This window comes from Petromyzon marinus, unplaced genomic scaffold (genome assembly GCF_048934315.1).
Source record: "Petromyzon marinus isolate PM22_M1 ecotype Great Lakes invasive population unplaced genomic scaffold, UKy_Petmar_22M1.pri1.0 PM_Scaffold_629, whole genome shotgun sequence".
Taxonomy (NCBI): Eukaryota; Metazoa; Chordata; class Hyperoartia; order Petromyzontiformes; family Petromyzontidae; genus Petromyzon; species Petromyzon marinus.
In genome coordinates this window covers 2,975-22,500 of record NW_027423644.1, presented here as the reverse complement: position 1 = coordinate 22,500, position 19,526 = coordinate 2,975, and the positions used below count along the sequence as shown (strand labels likewise).

Here is a 19,526-nt window from a genome sequence, read left to right as displayed (position 1 = left end):
GATGGATGTTAATGGTTGTTGTTGATGGTTGTTAATGTTGTTGGTTGTTGTTGTTGTTGTTGTTGATTGTTGTTGTTGTTGTTGTTGACGTTGTTGTTGTTGATTGTTGTTGTTGTTGATGGTTGTTGTTGATGGTTGTTGATGGTTGTTGTTGGTGGTTATTGTTGTTGATGGTTGTGGTTGTTGGTTGTTGTTGGTTGTTGTTGTTGTGGTTGTTGTTGTTGTTGTTGGATGTTAATGGTTGTTGTTGTTGTTGATGGTTGTTGTTGTTGTTGATGGTTGTTGATGTTGATGGTTGATGTTGTTGTTGTTGATGGTTGTAGTTGTTGATGTTGACGTTGTTGTTGTTGATGGTTGTTGATGTTGTTGATGGATGTTGTTGATTGTTGTTGATGGTTGTTGATGGTTGATGTTGTTGTTGATGGTTGTTGATGTTGTTGTTGTTGATGGATGTTGATGGTTGTTGTTGTTGATGGTTGTAGTTGTTGATGGTTATTGTTGTTGATTGTTGTGGTTGTTGATGGTTGTTGTTGATGGTTGTTGTTGTTGATGGTTGTTGTTGATGGTTGTTGATTGTTGTTGTTGTTGTTGTAGCTGACATGGGCTTCGCTAGACTCTTCAACTCCCCTCTGAAGCCTCTGGCTGACCTTGACCCCGTGGTCGTGACCTTCTGGTACCGAGCACCAGAACTGCTGCTGGGAGCACGACACTACACCAAGGCCATCGGTGGGTCACACAGGGGTCACACGGGGGTCACGCAGGGGTCACGCAGGGGTCACGCAGGGGTCACGCGGGGGTCACACGGGGGTCACACAGGGGTCACACGGGGGTCACGCAGGGGTCACACGGGGGTCACTACAGGCGACACTACACCAAGGCCATCGGTGGGTCACGCAGGGGTCACACGGGGGTCACGCGGGGGTCACACGGGGGTCACTACAGGCGACACTACACCAAGGCCATCGGTGGGTCACGCAGGGGTCACGCAGGGGTCACACGGGGGTCACGCGGGGGTCACGCGGGGGTCACGCGGGGGTCACACGGGGGTCACGCGGGGGTCACGCGGGGGTCACGCGGGGGTCACGCGGGGGTCACGCGGGGGTCACGCGGGGGTCACGCGGGGGTCACACAGGGGTCACTACAGGCGACACTACACCAAGGCCATCGGTGGGTCACACAGGGGTCACCCAGGGGTCACCCAGGGGTTACACAGGGGTCACACAGGGGTTAATACTCTCCTCCCATCTCCCCCTCTTCCCACCCCCACCCCCCCACCTCCCCCCCACCTCCCCCCCACCCCCCACCCCCCCCACCCCCCACCACCCCCCACCACCCCCCCACTACCCCCCCACTACCCCCCACCCACAGACATCTGGGCTATTGGCTGCATCTTTGCTGAGCTGCTCACCTCCGAGCCGATCTTCCACTGCCGCCAGGAGGACATCAAAACGAGCAACCCGTACCACCACGACCAGCTGGACCGAATATTCAGTGTCATGGGATTCCCTGCAGGTAACATCATCATCACTAACATCATCATCACATCATCACATCATCACCACCACAACCCGTACCACCACGACCAGCTGGACCGAATATTCAGTGTCATGGGATTCCCTGCTGGTAGTAACATCATCACTAACATCATCATCATCACTAACATCATCACCAACATCACCACATCACCACCACCACAACCCGTACCACCACGACCAGCTGGACCGAATATTCAGTGTCATGGGCTTTCCTGCTGGTAGTAACATCATCACTAACATCATCATCATCACTAACATCATCACCAACATCACCACATCATCACCACCACAACCCGTACCACCACGACCAGCTGGACCGAATATTCAGTGTCATGGGATTTCCTGCAGGTAACATCATCATCATCATCACATCATCACTAACATCATCATCACCACCACCACAACCCGTACCACCACGACCAGCTGGACCGAATATTCAGTGTCATGGGATTCCCTGCTGGTAGTAACATCATCACTAACATCATCACATCATCATCACCACATCATCACCACCACAACCCGTACCACCACGACCAGCTGGACCGAATATTCAGTGTCATGGGATTTCCTGCAGGTAGTAACATCATCATCACTAACATCATCATCATCATCACTAACATCATCATCATCACTAACATCATCATCACCACCACCACAACCCGTACCACCACGACCAGCTGGACCGAATATTCAGTGTCATGGGATTCCCTGCTGGTAGTAACATCATCACTAACATCATCACATCATCATCACCACATCATCACCACCACAACCCGTACCACCACGACCAGCTGGACCGCATCTTCAGTGTCATGGGCTTTCCTGCAGGTAACATCACCATCACTAACATCATCATCATCATCATCACTAACATCATCACTAACATCATCACTAACATCATCATTACTAACATCACCAACATCACCACCACAACCCGTACCACCACGACCAGCTGGACCGCATCTTCAGTGTCATGGGATTTCCTGCTGGTAGTAACATCATCACTAACATCATCACCACCACCACCACAACCCGTACCACCACGACCAGCTGGACCGAATATTCAGTGTCATGGGATTTCCTGCTGGTAGTAGCATCATCACTAACATCATCATCATCACAACCCGTACCACCACGACCAGCTGGACCGCATATTCAGTGTCATGGGATTTCCTGCTGGTAGTAGCATCATCATCATCACTAACATCATCAACATCACCACATCATCATCATCACAACCCGTACCACCACGACCAGCTGGACCGCATATTCAGTGTCATGGGATTTCCTGCTGGTAGTAGCATCATCACTAACATCATCATCATCACAACCCGTACCACCACGACCAGCTGGACCGCATATTCAGTGTCATGGGATTTCCTGCTGGTAGTAGCATCATCATCATCACTAACATCATCAACATCACCACATCATCATCATCACAACCCGTACCACCACGACCAGCTGGACCGCATATTCAGTGTCATGGGATTTCCTGCTGGTAGTAGCATCATCACTAACATCATCATCATCACAACCCGTACCACCACGACCAGCTGGACCGCATATTCAGTGTCATGGGATTTCCTGCTGGTAGTAGCATCATCATCATCACTAACATCATCAACATCACCACATCATCATCATCACAACCCGTACCACCACGACCAGCTGGACCGCATATTCAGTGTCATGGGATTTCCTGCTGGTAGTAGCATCATCACTAACATCACCACATCACCACCACCACAACCCGTACCACCACGACCAGCTGGACCGCATCTTCAGTGTCATGGGCTTTCCTGCTGGTACCATCATCACTAACATCATCATCAACATCATCAACATCACCACATCATCACCACCACAACCCGTACCACCACGACCAGCTGGACCGCATCTTCAGTGTCATGGGATTTCCTGCTGGTAGTAACATCATCATCACATCATCATCATCACATCATCACTAACATCACCACCACCACAACCCGTACCACCACGACCAGCTGGACCGCATATTCAGTGTCATGGGCTTTCCTGCAGGTAGTAACATCATCACTAACATCATCATTACTAACATCATCATCACTAACATCATCACCACATCACCACCACCACAACCCGTACCACCACGACCAGCTGGACCGAATATTCAGTGTCATGGGGTTTCCTGCTGGTAGTAACATCACTAACATCATCATCACATCATCACCACCACAACCCGTACCACCACGACCAGCTGGACCGCATCTTCAGTGTCATGGGGTTTCCTGCAGGTAGTAACATCATCACTAACATCATCATTACTAACATCATCATCACTAACATCATCACCACATCACCACCACCACAACCCGTACCACCACGACCAGCTGGACCGAATATTCAGTGTCATGGGGTTTCCTGCTGGTAGTAACATCACTAACATCATCATCACATCATCACCACCACAACCCGTACCACCACGACCAGCTGGACCGCATCTTCAGTGTCATGGGGTTTCCTGCAGGTAGTAACATCATCACTAACATCATCATCACCACATCACCACCATCACAACCCGTACCACCACGACCAGCTGGACCGCATCTTCAGTGTCATGGGATTTCCTGCTGGTAACATCAACATCACTAACACCATCATCACATCATCATCACAACATCACCACCACAACCCGTACCACCACGACCAGCTGGACCGAATATTCAGTGTCATGGGATTTCCTGCAGGTAACATCATCATCACTAACATCATCACTAACATCATCACATCATCATTACTAACATCATCATCACATCACCACATCACCACCACCACAACCCGTACCACCACGACCAGCTGGACCGCATCTTCAGTGTCATGGGATTTCCTGCAGGTAGTAACATCATCATCACTAACATCATCATCATCACCACATCACCACCACCACAACCCGTACCGCCACGACCAGCTGGACCGCATCTTCAGTGTCATGGGCTTTCCTGCAGGTAGTAACATCACTAACATCATCATCACATCATCACATCATCACTAACATCACCATCATCACTAACATCATCATCACTAACATCATCACATCATCACTAACATCATCATCACATCACCACCACAACCCGTACCACCACGACCAGCTGGACCGAATATTCAGTGTCATGGGATTTCCTGCAGGTACCATCATCACTAACATCATCATCATCACATCATCACTAACATCATCATCACTAACATCATCATCACTAACATCATCACCACCACAACCCGTACCACCACGACCAGCTGGACCGCATCTTCAGTGTCATGGGCTTTCCTGCTGGTAGTAACATCACCATCACTAACATCATCATCACTAACATCACCACCACAACCCGTACCACCACGACCAGCTGGACCGCATCTTCAGTGTCATGGGCTTTCCTGCAGGTAGTAACATCATCATCATCACATCACATCACCACCACCACCACAACCCGTACCACCACGACCAGCTGGACCGCATCTTCAGTGTCATGGGCTTTCCTGCTGGTAGTAGCATCATCACTAACATCATCATCATCACATCATCACTAACATCATCATCAACATCACCACATCACCACCACAACCCGTACCACCACGACCAGCTGGACCGCATCTTCAGTGTCATGGGATTTCCTGCAGGTAGTAACATCATCACTAACATCACCACATCACCATCACCACCACAACCCGTACCACCACGACCAGCTGGACCGCATCTTCAGTGTCATGGGATTTCCTGCTGGTAACATCATCATCATCATCACTAACATCACCACATCACCATCACCACCACAACCCGTACCACCACGACCAGCTGGACCGCATCTTCAGTGTCATGGGATTTCCTGCTGGTAACATCATCACTAACATCATCACATCACCACCACAACCCGTACCACCACGACCAGCTGGACCGCATCTTCAGTGTCATGGGCTTTCCTGCAGGTAGTAACATCATCATCACCACATCACCACCACCACAACCCGTACCACCACGACCAGCTGGACCGCATATTCAGTGTCATGGGATTTCCTGCAGGTAGTAACATCATCATCACTAACATCATCATCATCATCACATCATCATCACCACCACAACCCGTACCACCACGACCAGCTGGACCGCATATTCAGTGTCATGGGCTTTCCTGCTGGTAGTAGCATCATCACTAACATCATCATCACCATCATCACAACCCGTACCACCACGACCAGCTGGACCGCATATTCAGTGTCATGGGCTTTCCTGCTGGTAGTAGCATCATCACTAACATCATCATCACTAACATCATCACTAACATCATCATCACATCACCACCACAACCCGTACCACCACGACCAGCTGGACCGCATATTCAGTGTCATGGGCTTTCCTGCAGGTAGTAACATCACCACCACAACCCGTACCACCACGACCAGCTGGACCGCATATTCAGTGTCATGGGATTTCCTGCAGGTAGTAGCATCATCATCATCACATCATCACTAACATCATCATCACATCATCACTAACATCATCACCACCACCACATCACCACATCACCACAACCCGTACCACCACGACCAGCTGGACCGAATATTCAGTGTCATGGGCTTTCCTGCTGGTAGTAACATCATTATCACTAACATCATCATCATCATCACATCATCACTAACATCACCATCAACATCATCACTAACATCATCACCACCACCACATCACCACCACCACAACCCGTACCACCACGACCAGCTGGACCGCATATTCAGTGTCATGGGCTTTCCTGCTGGTAGTAACATCATCATCACTAACATCATCATCACATCATCACTAACATCACCATCAACATCATCACTAACATCATCACCACCACCACATCACCACCACCACAACCCGTACCACCACGACCAGCTGGACCGCATATTCAGTGTCATGGGCTTTCCTGCTGGTAACATCACCATCACAACCCGTACCACCACGACCAGCTGGACCGCATATTCAGTGTCATGGGCTTTCCTGCTGGTAACATCACCATCACAACCCGTACCACCACGACCAGCTGGACCGCATATTCAGTGTCATGGGCTTTGCTGCTGGTAACATCACCATCACAACCCATACCACCACGACCAGCTGGACCGCATATTCAGTGTCATGGGCTTTCCTGCTGGTAACATCACCATCACAACCCGTACCACCACGACCAGCTGGACCGCATATTCAGTGTCATGGGCTTTCCTGCTGGTAACATCACCATCACAACCCGTACCACCACGACCAGCTGGACCGCATATTCAGTGTCATGGGATTTCCTGCTGGTAACATCACCATCACAACCCGTACCACCACGACCAGCTGGACCGCATATTCAGTGTCATGGGCTTTCCTGCTGGTAGTAACATCATCACTAACATCATCACATCATCATCATCACATCATCACCATCATCACAACCCGTACCACCTCGACCAGCTGGACCGAATATTCAGTGTCATGGGCTTTCCTGCAGGTAGTAACATCATCACTAACATCATCATCATCACTAACATCATCATCACATCATCACATCATCACTAACATCACCACCACCACAACCCGTACCACCACGACCAGCTGGACCGAATATTCAGTGTCATGGGATTTCCTGCTGGTAGTAACATCATCATCACTAACATCATCATCATCATCACCATCATCACTAACATCATCACATCATCACCACCACAACCCGTACCACCACGACCAGCTGGACCGCATATTCAGTGTCATGGGATTTCCTGCAGGTAGTAACATCATCATCACTAACATCATCATCATCACATCATCATCACCACCACAACCCGTACCACCACGACCAGCTGGACCGCATCTTCAGTGTCATGGGCTTTCCTGCAGGTAGTAACATCATCATCACCACATCACCACCACCACAACCCGTACCACCACGACCAGCTGGACCGCATATTCAGTGTCATGGGATTTCCTGCTGGTAGTAACATCATCATCACTAACATCACATCATCACCATCATCACTAACATCATCACATCATCACCACCACAACCCGTTCCACCACGACCAGCTGGACCGAATATTCAGTGTCATGGGCTTTCCTGCTGGTAGTAACATCATCATCATCACATCATCACATCATCACATCACATCATCACCACCACCACAACCCGTACCACCACGACCAGCTGGACCGCATATTCAGTGTCATGGGCTTTCCTGCTGGTAGTAACATCATCACTAACATCATCATCATCATCAACATCATCACTAACATCATCATCACATCATCATCATCACCATCATCACAACCCGTACCACCACGACCAGCTGGACCGCATCTTCAGTGTCATGGGCTTTCCTGCAGGTAGTAACATCATCATCACCACATCACCACCACCACAACCCGTACCACCACGACCAGCTGGACCGCATATTCAGTGTCATGGGATTTCCTGCTGGTAGTAACATCATCATCACTAACATCACATCATCACCATCATCACTAACATCACCATCATCACTAACATCATCATCACTAACATCATCACATCATCACTAACATCATCATCACATCACCACCACAACCCGTACCACCACGACCAGCTGGACCGCATATTCAGTGTCATGGGCTTTCCTGCAGGTAGCCACATCATCATCACCACATCATCATCATCAACATCACATCATCACTAACATCATCATCATCATCACTATCATCACTAACATCATCATCATCACCAACATCACCATCATCACATCATCATCACCACCACCACAACCCGTACCACCACGACCAGCTGGACCGCATATTCAGTGTCATGGGCTTTCCTGCTGGTAACATCATCATCATCATCACATCATCATCATCACAACCCGTACCACCACGACCAGCTGGACCGCATATTCAGTGTCATGGGCTTTCCTGCAGGTAGTAACATCATCATCATCACATCATCATTACTAACATCATCATCATCATCATCACATCATCACAACATCACCACCACAACCCGTACCACCACGACCAGCTGGACCGCATATTCAGTGTCATGGGCTTTCCTGCTGGTAGTAACATCATTAACATCATCGTCATCACATCATTATCATCATCATCACTAACATCATCACTAACATCATCATCATCACATCATCACTAACATCATCACATCAACATCACCACATCATCACCACCACAACCCGTACCACCACGACCAGCTGGACCGAATATTCAGTGTCATGGGCTTTCCTGCTGGTAGTAACATCATCACTAACATCATCACATCATCACATCATCATTACTAACATCACCACATCACCACCACCACAACCCGTACCACCACGACCAGCTGGACCGAATATTCAGTGTCATGGGCTTTCCTGCTGGTAGTAGCATCATCACTAACATCATCATCATCACCACATCATCACTAACACCATCACATCATCACTAACATCACATCACCACCACCACAACCCGTACCACCACGACCAGCTGGACCGCCTATTCAGTGTCATGGGCTTTCCTGCTGGGAGTAACATCATCATCAACATCACCACATCACCACCACCATCACAACCCGTACCACCACGACCAGCTGGACCGCATATTCAGTGTCATGGGTTTTCCTGCAGGTAGCCACATCATCACTAACATCATCATCATCATCACATCATCACTAACATCATCACATCAACATCACCACATCATCACCACCACAACCCGTACCACCACGACCAGCTGGACCGAATATTCAGTGTCATGGGCTTTCCTGCAGGTAGCCACATCACCATCATCACATCATCACATCACCACATCATCACCACCACAACCCGTACCACCACGACCAGCTGGACCGAATATTCAGTGTCATGGGCTTTCCTGCAGGTAACATCATCATCACCATCACCACATCATCACCACCACCACAACCCGTACCACCACGACCAGCTGGACCGAATATTCAGTGTCATGGGCTTTCCTGCTGGTAGTAACATCATCACTAACATCATCACATCACCACCACCATCATCACTAACACCATCATCAACATCATCACATCATCATCACATCATCACCACCACAACCCGTACCACCACGACCAGCTGGACCGAATATTCAGTGTCATGGGCTTTCCTGCAGGTAGTAACATCATCACTAACATCATCACATCACCACCACCATCATCACTAACACCATCATCAACATCATCACATCATCATCACATCATCACCACCACAACCCGTACCACCACGACCAGCTGGACCGCATATTCAGTGTCATGGGCTTTCCTGCTGGTAGTAGCATCATCACTAACATCATCACATCACCACCACCATCATCACTAACACCATCATCAACATCATCACATCATCATCACATCATCACCACCACAACCCGTACCACCACGACCAGCTGGACCGAATATTCAGTGTCATGGGCTTTCCTGCAGGTAGTAACATCATCACTAACATCATCACATCATCACTATCACATCATCATCATCATCACCACATCACCACCACCACAACCCGTACCACCACGACCAGCTGGACCGCATATTCAGTGTCATGGGCTTTCCTGCTGGTAACATCATCATCATCACATCATCATCATCACATCATCATTAACATCATCAACATCACCACATCACCACCACCACAACCCGTACCACCACGACCAGCTGGACCGCATATTCAGTGTCATGGGCTTTCCTGCAGGTAGCCACATCATCATCACATCATCATCATCAACATCACCACATCACCACATCATCACAACCCGTACCACCACGACCAGCTGGACCGCATATTCAGTGTCATGGGCTTTCCTGCTGGTAGTAACATCATCATCACCACATCATCATCATCAACATCACATCATCACTAACATCATCATCATCATCACTATCATCACTAACATCATCATCATCACCAACATCACCATCATCACATCATCATCACCACCATCACAACCCGTACCACCACGACCAGCTGGACCGCATATTCAGTGTCATGGGCTTTCCTGCTGGTAGTAACATCATCATCATCACTAACATCATCACATCATCATCACCACCATCACAACCCGTACCACCACGACCAGCTGGACCGCATATTCAGTGTCATGGGCTTTCCTGCTGGTAACATCATCATCATCACATCATCACTAACATCACCATCATCATCATCACATCAACATCATCATCACTAGCATCATCATCATCAACATCATCATCACATCACCATCATCATCATCACATCACCACATCATCACCATCACAACCCGTACCACCACGACCAGCTGGACCGCATATTCAGTGTCATGGGCTTTCCTGCAGATAACATCATCATCACTAACATCATCATCATCACTAACATCATCAACATCACCACATCATCACCACCACAACCCGTACCACCACGACCAGCTGGACCGAATATTCAGTGTCATGGGCTTTCCTGCAGGTAACATCATCATCACTAACATCATCATCATCACTAACATCATCATCATCATCACTAACATCATCATCATCACCACATCATCACTAACATCATCATCAACATCACCAACATCACCACATCACCACCACCACAACCCGTACCACCACGACCAGCTGGACCGCATATTCAGTGTCATGGGCTTTCCTGCAGGTAGCCACATCATCATCACATCATCATCATCAACATCACCACATCACCACATCATCACAACCCGTACCACCACGACCAGCTGGACCGCATATTCAGTGTCATGGGCTTTCCTGCTGGTAGTAACATCATCATCACCACATCATCATCATCAACATCACATCATCACTAACATCATCATCATCATCACTATCATCACTAACATCATCATCATCACCAACATCACCATCATCACATCATCATCACCACCATCACAACCCGTACCACCACGACCAGCTGGACCGCATATTCAGTGTCATGGGCTTTCCTGCTGGTAGTAACATCATCATCATCACTAACATCATCACATCATCATCACCACCATCACAACCCGTACCACCACGACCAGCTGGACCGCATATTCAGTGTCATGGGCTTTCCTGCTGGTAACATCATCATCATCACATCATCACTAACATCACCATCATCATCATCACATCAACATCATCATCACTAACATCATCATCATCAACATCATCATCACATCACCATCATCATCATCACATCACCACATCATCACCATCACAACCCGTACCACCACGACCAGCTGGACTGCATATTCAGTGTCATGGGCTTTCCTGCAGATAACATCATCATCACTAACATCATCATCATCACTAACATCATCAACATCACCACATCATCACCACCACAACCCGTACCACCACGACCAGCTGGACCGAATATTCAGTCTCATGGGCTTTCCTGCAGGTAACATCATCATCACTAACATCATCATCATCATCACTAACATCATCAACATCACCACATCATCACCACCACAACCCGTACCACCACGACCAGCTGGACCGAATATTCAGTGTCATGGGCTTTCCTGCTGGTAGTAACATCATCATCACTAACATCATCATCATCATCACATCATCATCACATCATCACCACCACAACCCGTACCACCACGACCAGCTGGACCGCATTTTCAGTGTCATGGGCTTTCCTGCAGGTAACATCATCATCACTAACATCACATCACCACCACCACAACCCGTACCACCACGACCAGCTAGACCGCATTTTCAGTGTCATGGGCTTTCCTGCTGGTAGTAGCATCATCACTAACATCATCATCATCATCACATCATCATCACATCATCACTAACATCATCATCAACATCACCACATCATCACCACCACAACCCGTACCACCACGACCAGCTGGACCGCATTTTCAGTGTCATGGGCTTTCCTGCAGGTAGTAGCATCATCATCATCACATCATCACTAACACCATCACCATCACATCATCACATCATCATCACCATCATCACTAACACCATCATCATCACTAACATCATCACATCATCATCACCACCATCACAACCCGTACCACCACGACCAGCTGGACCGCATTTTCAGTGTCATGGGCTTTCCTGCTGGTAACATCATCACATCATCATTACTAACATCACCACATCACCACCACCACAACCCGTACCACCACGACCAGCTGGACCGCATTTTCAGTGTCATGGGCTTTCCTGCTGGTAGTAGCATCATTAACATCACATCATCATTAACATCATCATCAACATCACCACATCATCACTAACATCACCATCAACATCACCACATCATCACCACCACAACCCGTACCACCACGACCAGCTGGACCGCATATTCAGTGTCATGGGCTTTCCTGCTGGTAACATCATCATCACTAACATCATCATTATCATCATCACATCATCACATCACATCATCACTAACATCATCATCATCACTAACATCATCAACATCACCACATCACCACCACCACAACCCGTACCACCACGACCAGCTGGACCGCATTTTCAGTGTCATGGGCTTTCCTGCAGGTACCATCATCACTAACATCATCATCATCATCACATCATCATCAACATCACTAACATCATCATCATCACATCATCACCAACATCATCATCAACATCACCACATCATCACCACCACAACCCGTACCACCACGACCAGCTGGACCGCATATTCAGTGTCATGGGCTTTCCTGCTGGTAGCCACATCATCAACATCATCACATCATCACTAACATCACATCATCACTAACATCACCATCATCACATCACCACCACCACAACCCGTACCACCACGACCAGCTGGACCGCATATTCAGTGTCATGGGCTTTCCTGCTGGTAACATCATCATCACTAACATCATCATCAACATCACTATCATCACATCATCATCATCATCATCACATCATCACCACCACAAACCGTACCACCACGACCAGCTGGACCGCATATTCAGTGCCTTGGGCTTTCCTGCTGGTACCATCATCACTAACATCATCACATCATCATCACATCATCACAACATCACTAACATCATCACTAACATCACTAACATCATCACATCATCACATCATCACTAACATCACTAACATCATCATCACATCATCATCACTAACATCACCATCACAACCCGTACCACCACGACCAGCTGGACCGCATATTCAGTGTCATGGGCTTTCCTGCTGGTAACATCATCAACATCATCACATCATCACTAACATCATCGTCATCATCACATCATCACCAACATCATCATCATCACTAACATCATCACCATCACCACAACCCGTACCACCACGACCAGCTGGACCGCATATTCAGTGTCATGGGCTTTCCTGCTGGTAACATCACTAACACCATCATCACAACATCATCACTAACATCATCACCATCATCACATCATCATCACAACATCATCACATCACCATCACAACCCGTACCACCACGACCAGCTGGACCGCATTTTCAGTGTCATGGGCTTTCCTGCTGGTAGTAGCATCATCACTAACATCATCATCACAACATCACCATCATCATCACAGCATCACTAACATCATCATCACTAACATCATCAACATCACCACATCATCACTAACATCATCATCAACATCATCACAACCCGTACCACCACGACCAGCTGGACCGCATATTCAGTGTCATGGGATTTCCTGCTGGTACCATCATCACTAACATCATCATCACTAACATCATCATCATCACTAACATCATCATCATCACTAACATCATCATCATCACCATCACTAACATCATCATCACCACCACAACCCGTACCACCACGACCAGCTGGACCGCATTTTCAGTGTCATGGGCTTTCCTGCAAGTAACATCATCATCATCACATCATCATCATCACATCATCAACATCACTAACATCATCACCATCATCACTAACATCATCATCACTAACATCATCATCACATCATCACATCATCACTAACATCATCAACATCACCACATCACCACCACAACCCGTACTACCACGACCAGCTGGACCGCATTTTCAGTGTCATGGGCTTTCCTGCAAGTAACATCATCATCATCACATCATCATCATCACATCATCAACATCACTAACATCATCACCATCATCACTAACATCATCATCACTAACATCATCATCACATCATCACATCATCACTAACATCATCAACATCACCACATCACCACCACAACCCGTACTACCACGACCAGCTGGACCGCATATTCAGTGTCATGGGCTTTCCTGCAAGTAACATCATCATCATCACATCATCATCATCACATCATCAACATCACTAACATCATCACCATCATCACTAACATCATCATCACTAACATCATCATCACATCATCACATCATCACTAACATCATCAACATCACCACATCACCACCACAACCCGTACTACCACGACCAGCTGGACCGCATATTCAGTGTCATGGGCTTTCCTGCAAGTAACATCATCATCATCACATCATCATCATCACATCATCAACATCACTAACATCATCACCATCATCACTAACATCATCATCACTAACATCATCATCACATCATCACATCATCACTAACATCATCAACATCACCACATCACCACCACAACCCGTACTACCACGACCAGCTGGACCGCATATTCAGTGTCATGGGCTTTCCTGCAGGTAACATCATCATCATCACATCATCATCATCACATCATCAACATCACTAACATCATCACCATCATCACTAACATCATCATCACTAACATCATCATCACATCATCACATCATCACTAACATCATCAACATCACCACATCACCACCACAACCCGTACTACCACGACCAGCTGGACCGCATTTTCAGTGTCATGGGCTTTCCTGCAAGTAACATCATCATCATCACATCATCATCATCACATCATCAACATCACTAACATCATCACCATCATCACTAACATCATCATCACTAACATCATCATCACATCATCACATCATCACTAACATCATCAACATCACCACATCACCACCACAACCCGTACTACCACGACCAGCTGGACCGCATATTCAGTGTCATGGGCTTTCCTGCAAGTAACATCATCATCATCACATCATCATCATCACATCATCAACATCACTAACATCATCACCATCATCACTAACATCATCATCACTAACATCATCATCACATCATCACATCATCACTAACATCATCAACATCACCACATCACCACCACAACCCGTACTACCACGACCAGCTGGACCGCATATTCAGTGTCATGGGCTTTCCTGCAGGTAACATCATCATCATCACATCATCATCATCACATCATCAACATCACTAACATCATCACCATCATCACTAACATCATCATCACTAACATCATCATCACATCATCACATCATCACTAACATCATCAACATCACCACATCACCACCACAACCCGTACTACCACGACCAGCTGGACCGCATTTTCAGTGTCATGGGCTTTCCTGCAAGTAACATCATCATCATCACATCATCATCATCACATCATCAACATCACTAACATCATCACCATCATCACTAACATCATCATCACTAACATCATCATCACATCATCACATCATCACTAACATCATCAACATCACCACATCACCACCACAACCCGTACTACCACGACCAGCTGGACCGCATATTCAGTGTCATGGGCTTCCCTGCAGGTAGTAACATCATCATCACATCATCATCATCACATCATCACTAACATCATCATCAACATCATCACCATCATCAACACCATCACCACCAACATCACAATTAACATCACTATCAACATCGCCATCATCAACATCACCATCATCACCATCAACATCACCATCACATCACCAACAACATCACCATCATCAACATCACCACCACCAACATCATCACAACATCACCACCAACATCATCACCAACATCACACCAACATCACCACCACCATCATCACCACCAACAACATCACCACCAACAACATCACCACCAACACATCACCCCACCAACAACATCACACCACACACCACCACCAACAACATCACCAACATCTACACCAACATCACCACCAAACAACATCACCACCAACAACATCACCACCACCAACAACATCACCACCAACAACATCACCAACAACATCACACATCACCAACATCACCATCATCACCACCAGCCAACAACATCATCACCACCACAACATCATCACCACCATCACCACCACCACCAACATCAACAACACCACAACAACATCTACACCAATCACCACCAACAACATCACCCCACATCATCACCAACATCACCACCACCAACAACATCACCATCATCACCAACATCAACATCACCACCAACATCACCACCAACATCATCACCACCACCATCATCACCACCACCAACATCACCACCAACAACATCACCACCAACAACATCACCACCACCAACAACATCACCACCAACATCACCACCACCAACAACATCACCACCAGCAACATCACTACCAACAACATCATCACCACCAACAACATCACCAACATCTCCACCAACAACATCACCACCACCAACATCATCACCAACATCACCATCATCACCAACATCACCACCACCAACAACATCACCACCACCAACATCATCACCAACATCACCACCAACAACATCACCAACATCACCACCAACACCACCACCAACAACATCACCAACAATATCACCACCAACAACATCACCACCAACATCATCACCAACATCACCATCATCACCAACATCACCACCACCAACAACATCACCAACAATATCACCACCAACAACATCACCACCAACAACATCACCACCAACATCATCACCAACATCACCACCACCAACAACATCATCACCAACATCACCACCAACAACATCATCACCAACATCACCACCAACATCACTATCATCAACATCACCACCACCAACAACATCACCACCACCAACAACATCACCAACATCATCACCAACATCATCACCACCACCAACACATCACCACCTACATCATCACACCACCACCAACATCACCACCACCAACAACATCATCACCAACATCACCATCATCACCAACATCATCACCACCACCAACAACATCATCACCAACATCACCACCAACAACATCATCACCAACATCACCACCAACATCACTATCATCAACATCACCACCACCACCAACATCACCACCACCACCAACATCACCACCACCAACAACATCATCACCAACATCACCATCATCACCAACATCATCACCACCACCAACAACATCACCACCACCACCAACATCACCACCAACATCACCACCAACATCACCACCACCACCAACAACAACATCACCAACATCACCACCACCAACATCACCACCAACAACATCACCACCACCAACAACATCATCACCACCACCAACATCACCACCACCACCAACAACAACATCACCAACATCACCACCAACAACATCACCATCACCAACAACATCATCACCACCACCAACATCACCACCACCAACATCACCACCAACATCACCACCAACAACATCACCACCACCAACAACATCACCACCACCAACATCATCACCACCAACATCACCACCAACATCACCACCAACATCATCACCACCACCAACATCATCACCACCAACATCACCACCAACATCACCACCACCACCAACATCACCAACAACATCATCACCAACATCACCATCATCACCAACATCATCACCACCACCAACAACATCATCACCAACATCACCACCACCAACATCACCACCACCAACAACATCATCACCAACATCACCACCAACATCACCATCATCACCAACATCACCAACATCACCTACAACATCATCACCACCAACATCACCACCAACATCACCACCAACATCACCATCATCACCAACATCACCAACATCACCATCACCACCAACATCACCACCAACATCACCACCACCAACATCACCACTACCAACAACACCACCACCAACATCACCACCACCAACAACATCACCAACATCACCACCACCACCATCACCAACAACATCATCACCACCACCAACATCACCACTACCAACAACACCACCACCAACATCACCAACATCATCACCAACAACAACATCACCATCACCACCAACAACATCATCACCATCACCAACATCACCAACAACATCTCCACCAACATCTCCAACATCTCCACTATCGCCACCACCAACATTACCATCATCACCACCACCAACATCACCACCAACATTACCATCATCACCACCACCAACATCACCACCAACATCACCATCATCACCAACATTACCACCACCAACATCACCACCAACATCACCACCAACATCACCATCATCACCAACATCACCACCAACATCACCAACATCATCACCACCAACATCATCATCACCACTACCAACAACACCACCACCAACATCACCAACATCACCAACAACAACATCACCATCACCAACATCACCACCAACAACATCATCAACATCATCACCATCACCAACATCATCACCACCAACATCTCCACTATCGCCCCTCCCCTCCCCCAGACAAGGAGTGGGAGGACATCCGGAAGATGCCTGAACATGCAACACTTATCAAAGACTTCCGTCGCAATAAGTATGTGGTGGTGGTTGTGGTTGTGGTGGTGGTGGTTGTGGTGGTGGTTGTGGTGGTGGCGGTGGTGGTTGTGGTGGTGGTAGTGGTGGTGGTGGTTGTGGTGGTGGTTGTGGTGGTTGTGGTGGTTGTGGTTGTGGTGGTGGTTGTGGTGGTGGTGGTTGTGGTGGTGGTTGTGGTGGTGGTGGTTGTGGTGGTGGTTGTGGTGGTGGTTGTGGTGGTGGTTGTGGTGGTGGTTGTGGTGGTGGTGGTGGTTGTGGTGGTGGTGGTTGTGGTGGTGGTGGTTGTGGTGGTGGCGGTGGTGGTTGTGGTGGTGGTAGTGGTGGTGGTGGTGGTTGTGGTGGTGGTTGTGGTGGTTGTGGTGGTTG

At 47.6% G+C, this 19,526-nt stretch overlaps 1 protein-coding gene across 1 annotated transcript in view; it reads left to right on the top strand.

The window, feature by feature from the left end:
• Positions 1-19,240, top strand: part of LOC142923737 (cyclin-dependent kinase 8-like) — a gene marked incomplete at its 3' end in the record, with an annotated part of 24,049 nt that extends 4,809 nt beyond the window's left edge. The window contains exons 3-5 of the mRNA XM_076064720.1: positions 595-726; positions 1,369-1,512; positions 19,092-19,240. Of these exons, the coding sequence (XP_075920835.1) occupies positions 595-726; positions 1,369-1,512; positions 19,092-19,240 (425 nt within the window). The remainder of the gene's footprint in view (positions 1-594; positions 727-1,368; positions 1,513-19,091) is intronic.
• Between the last annotated feature and the right edge of the window lie 286 nt (positions 19,241-19,526).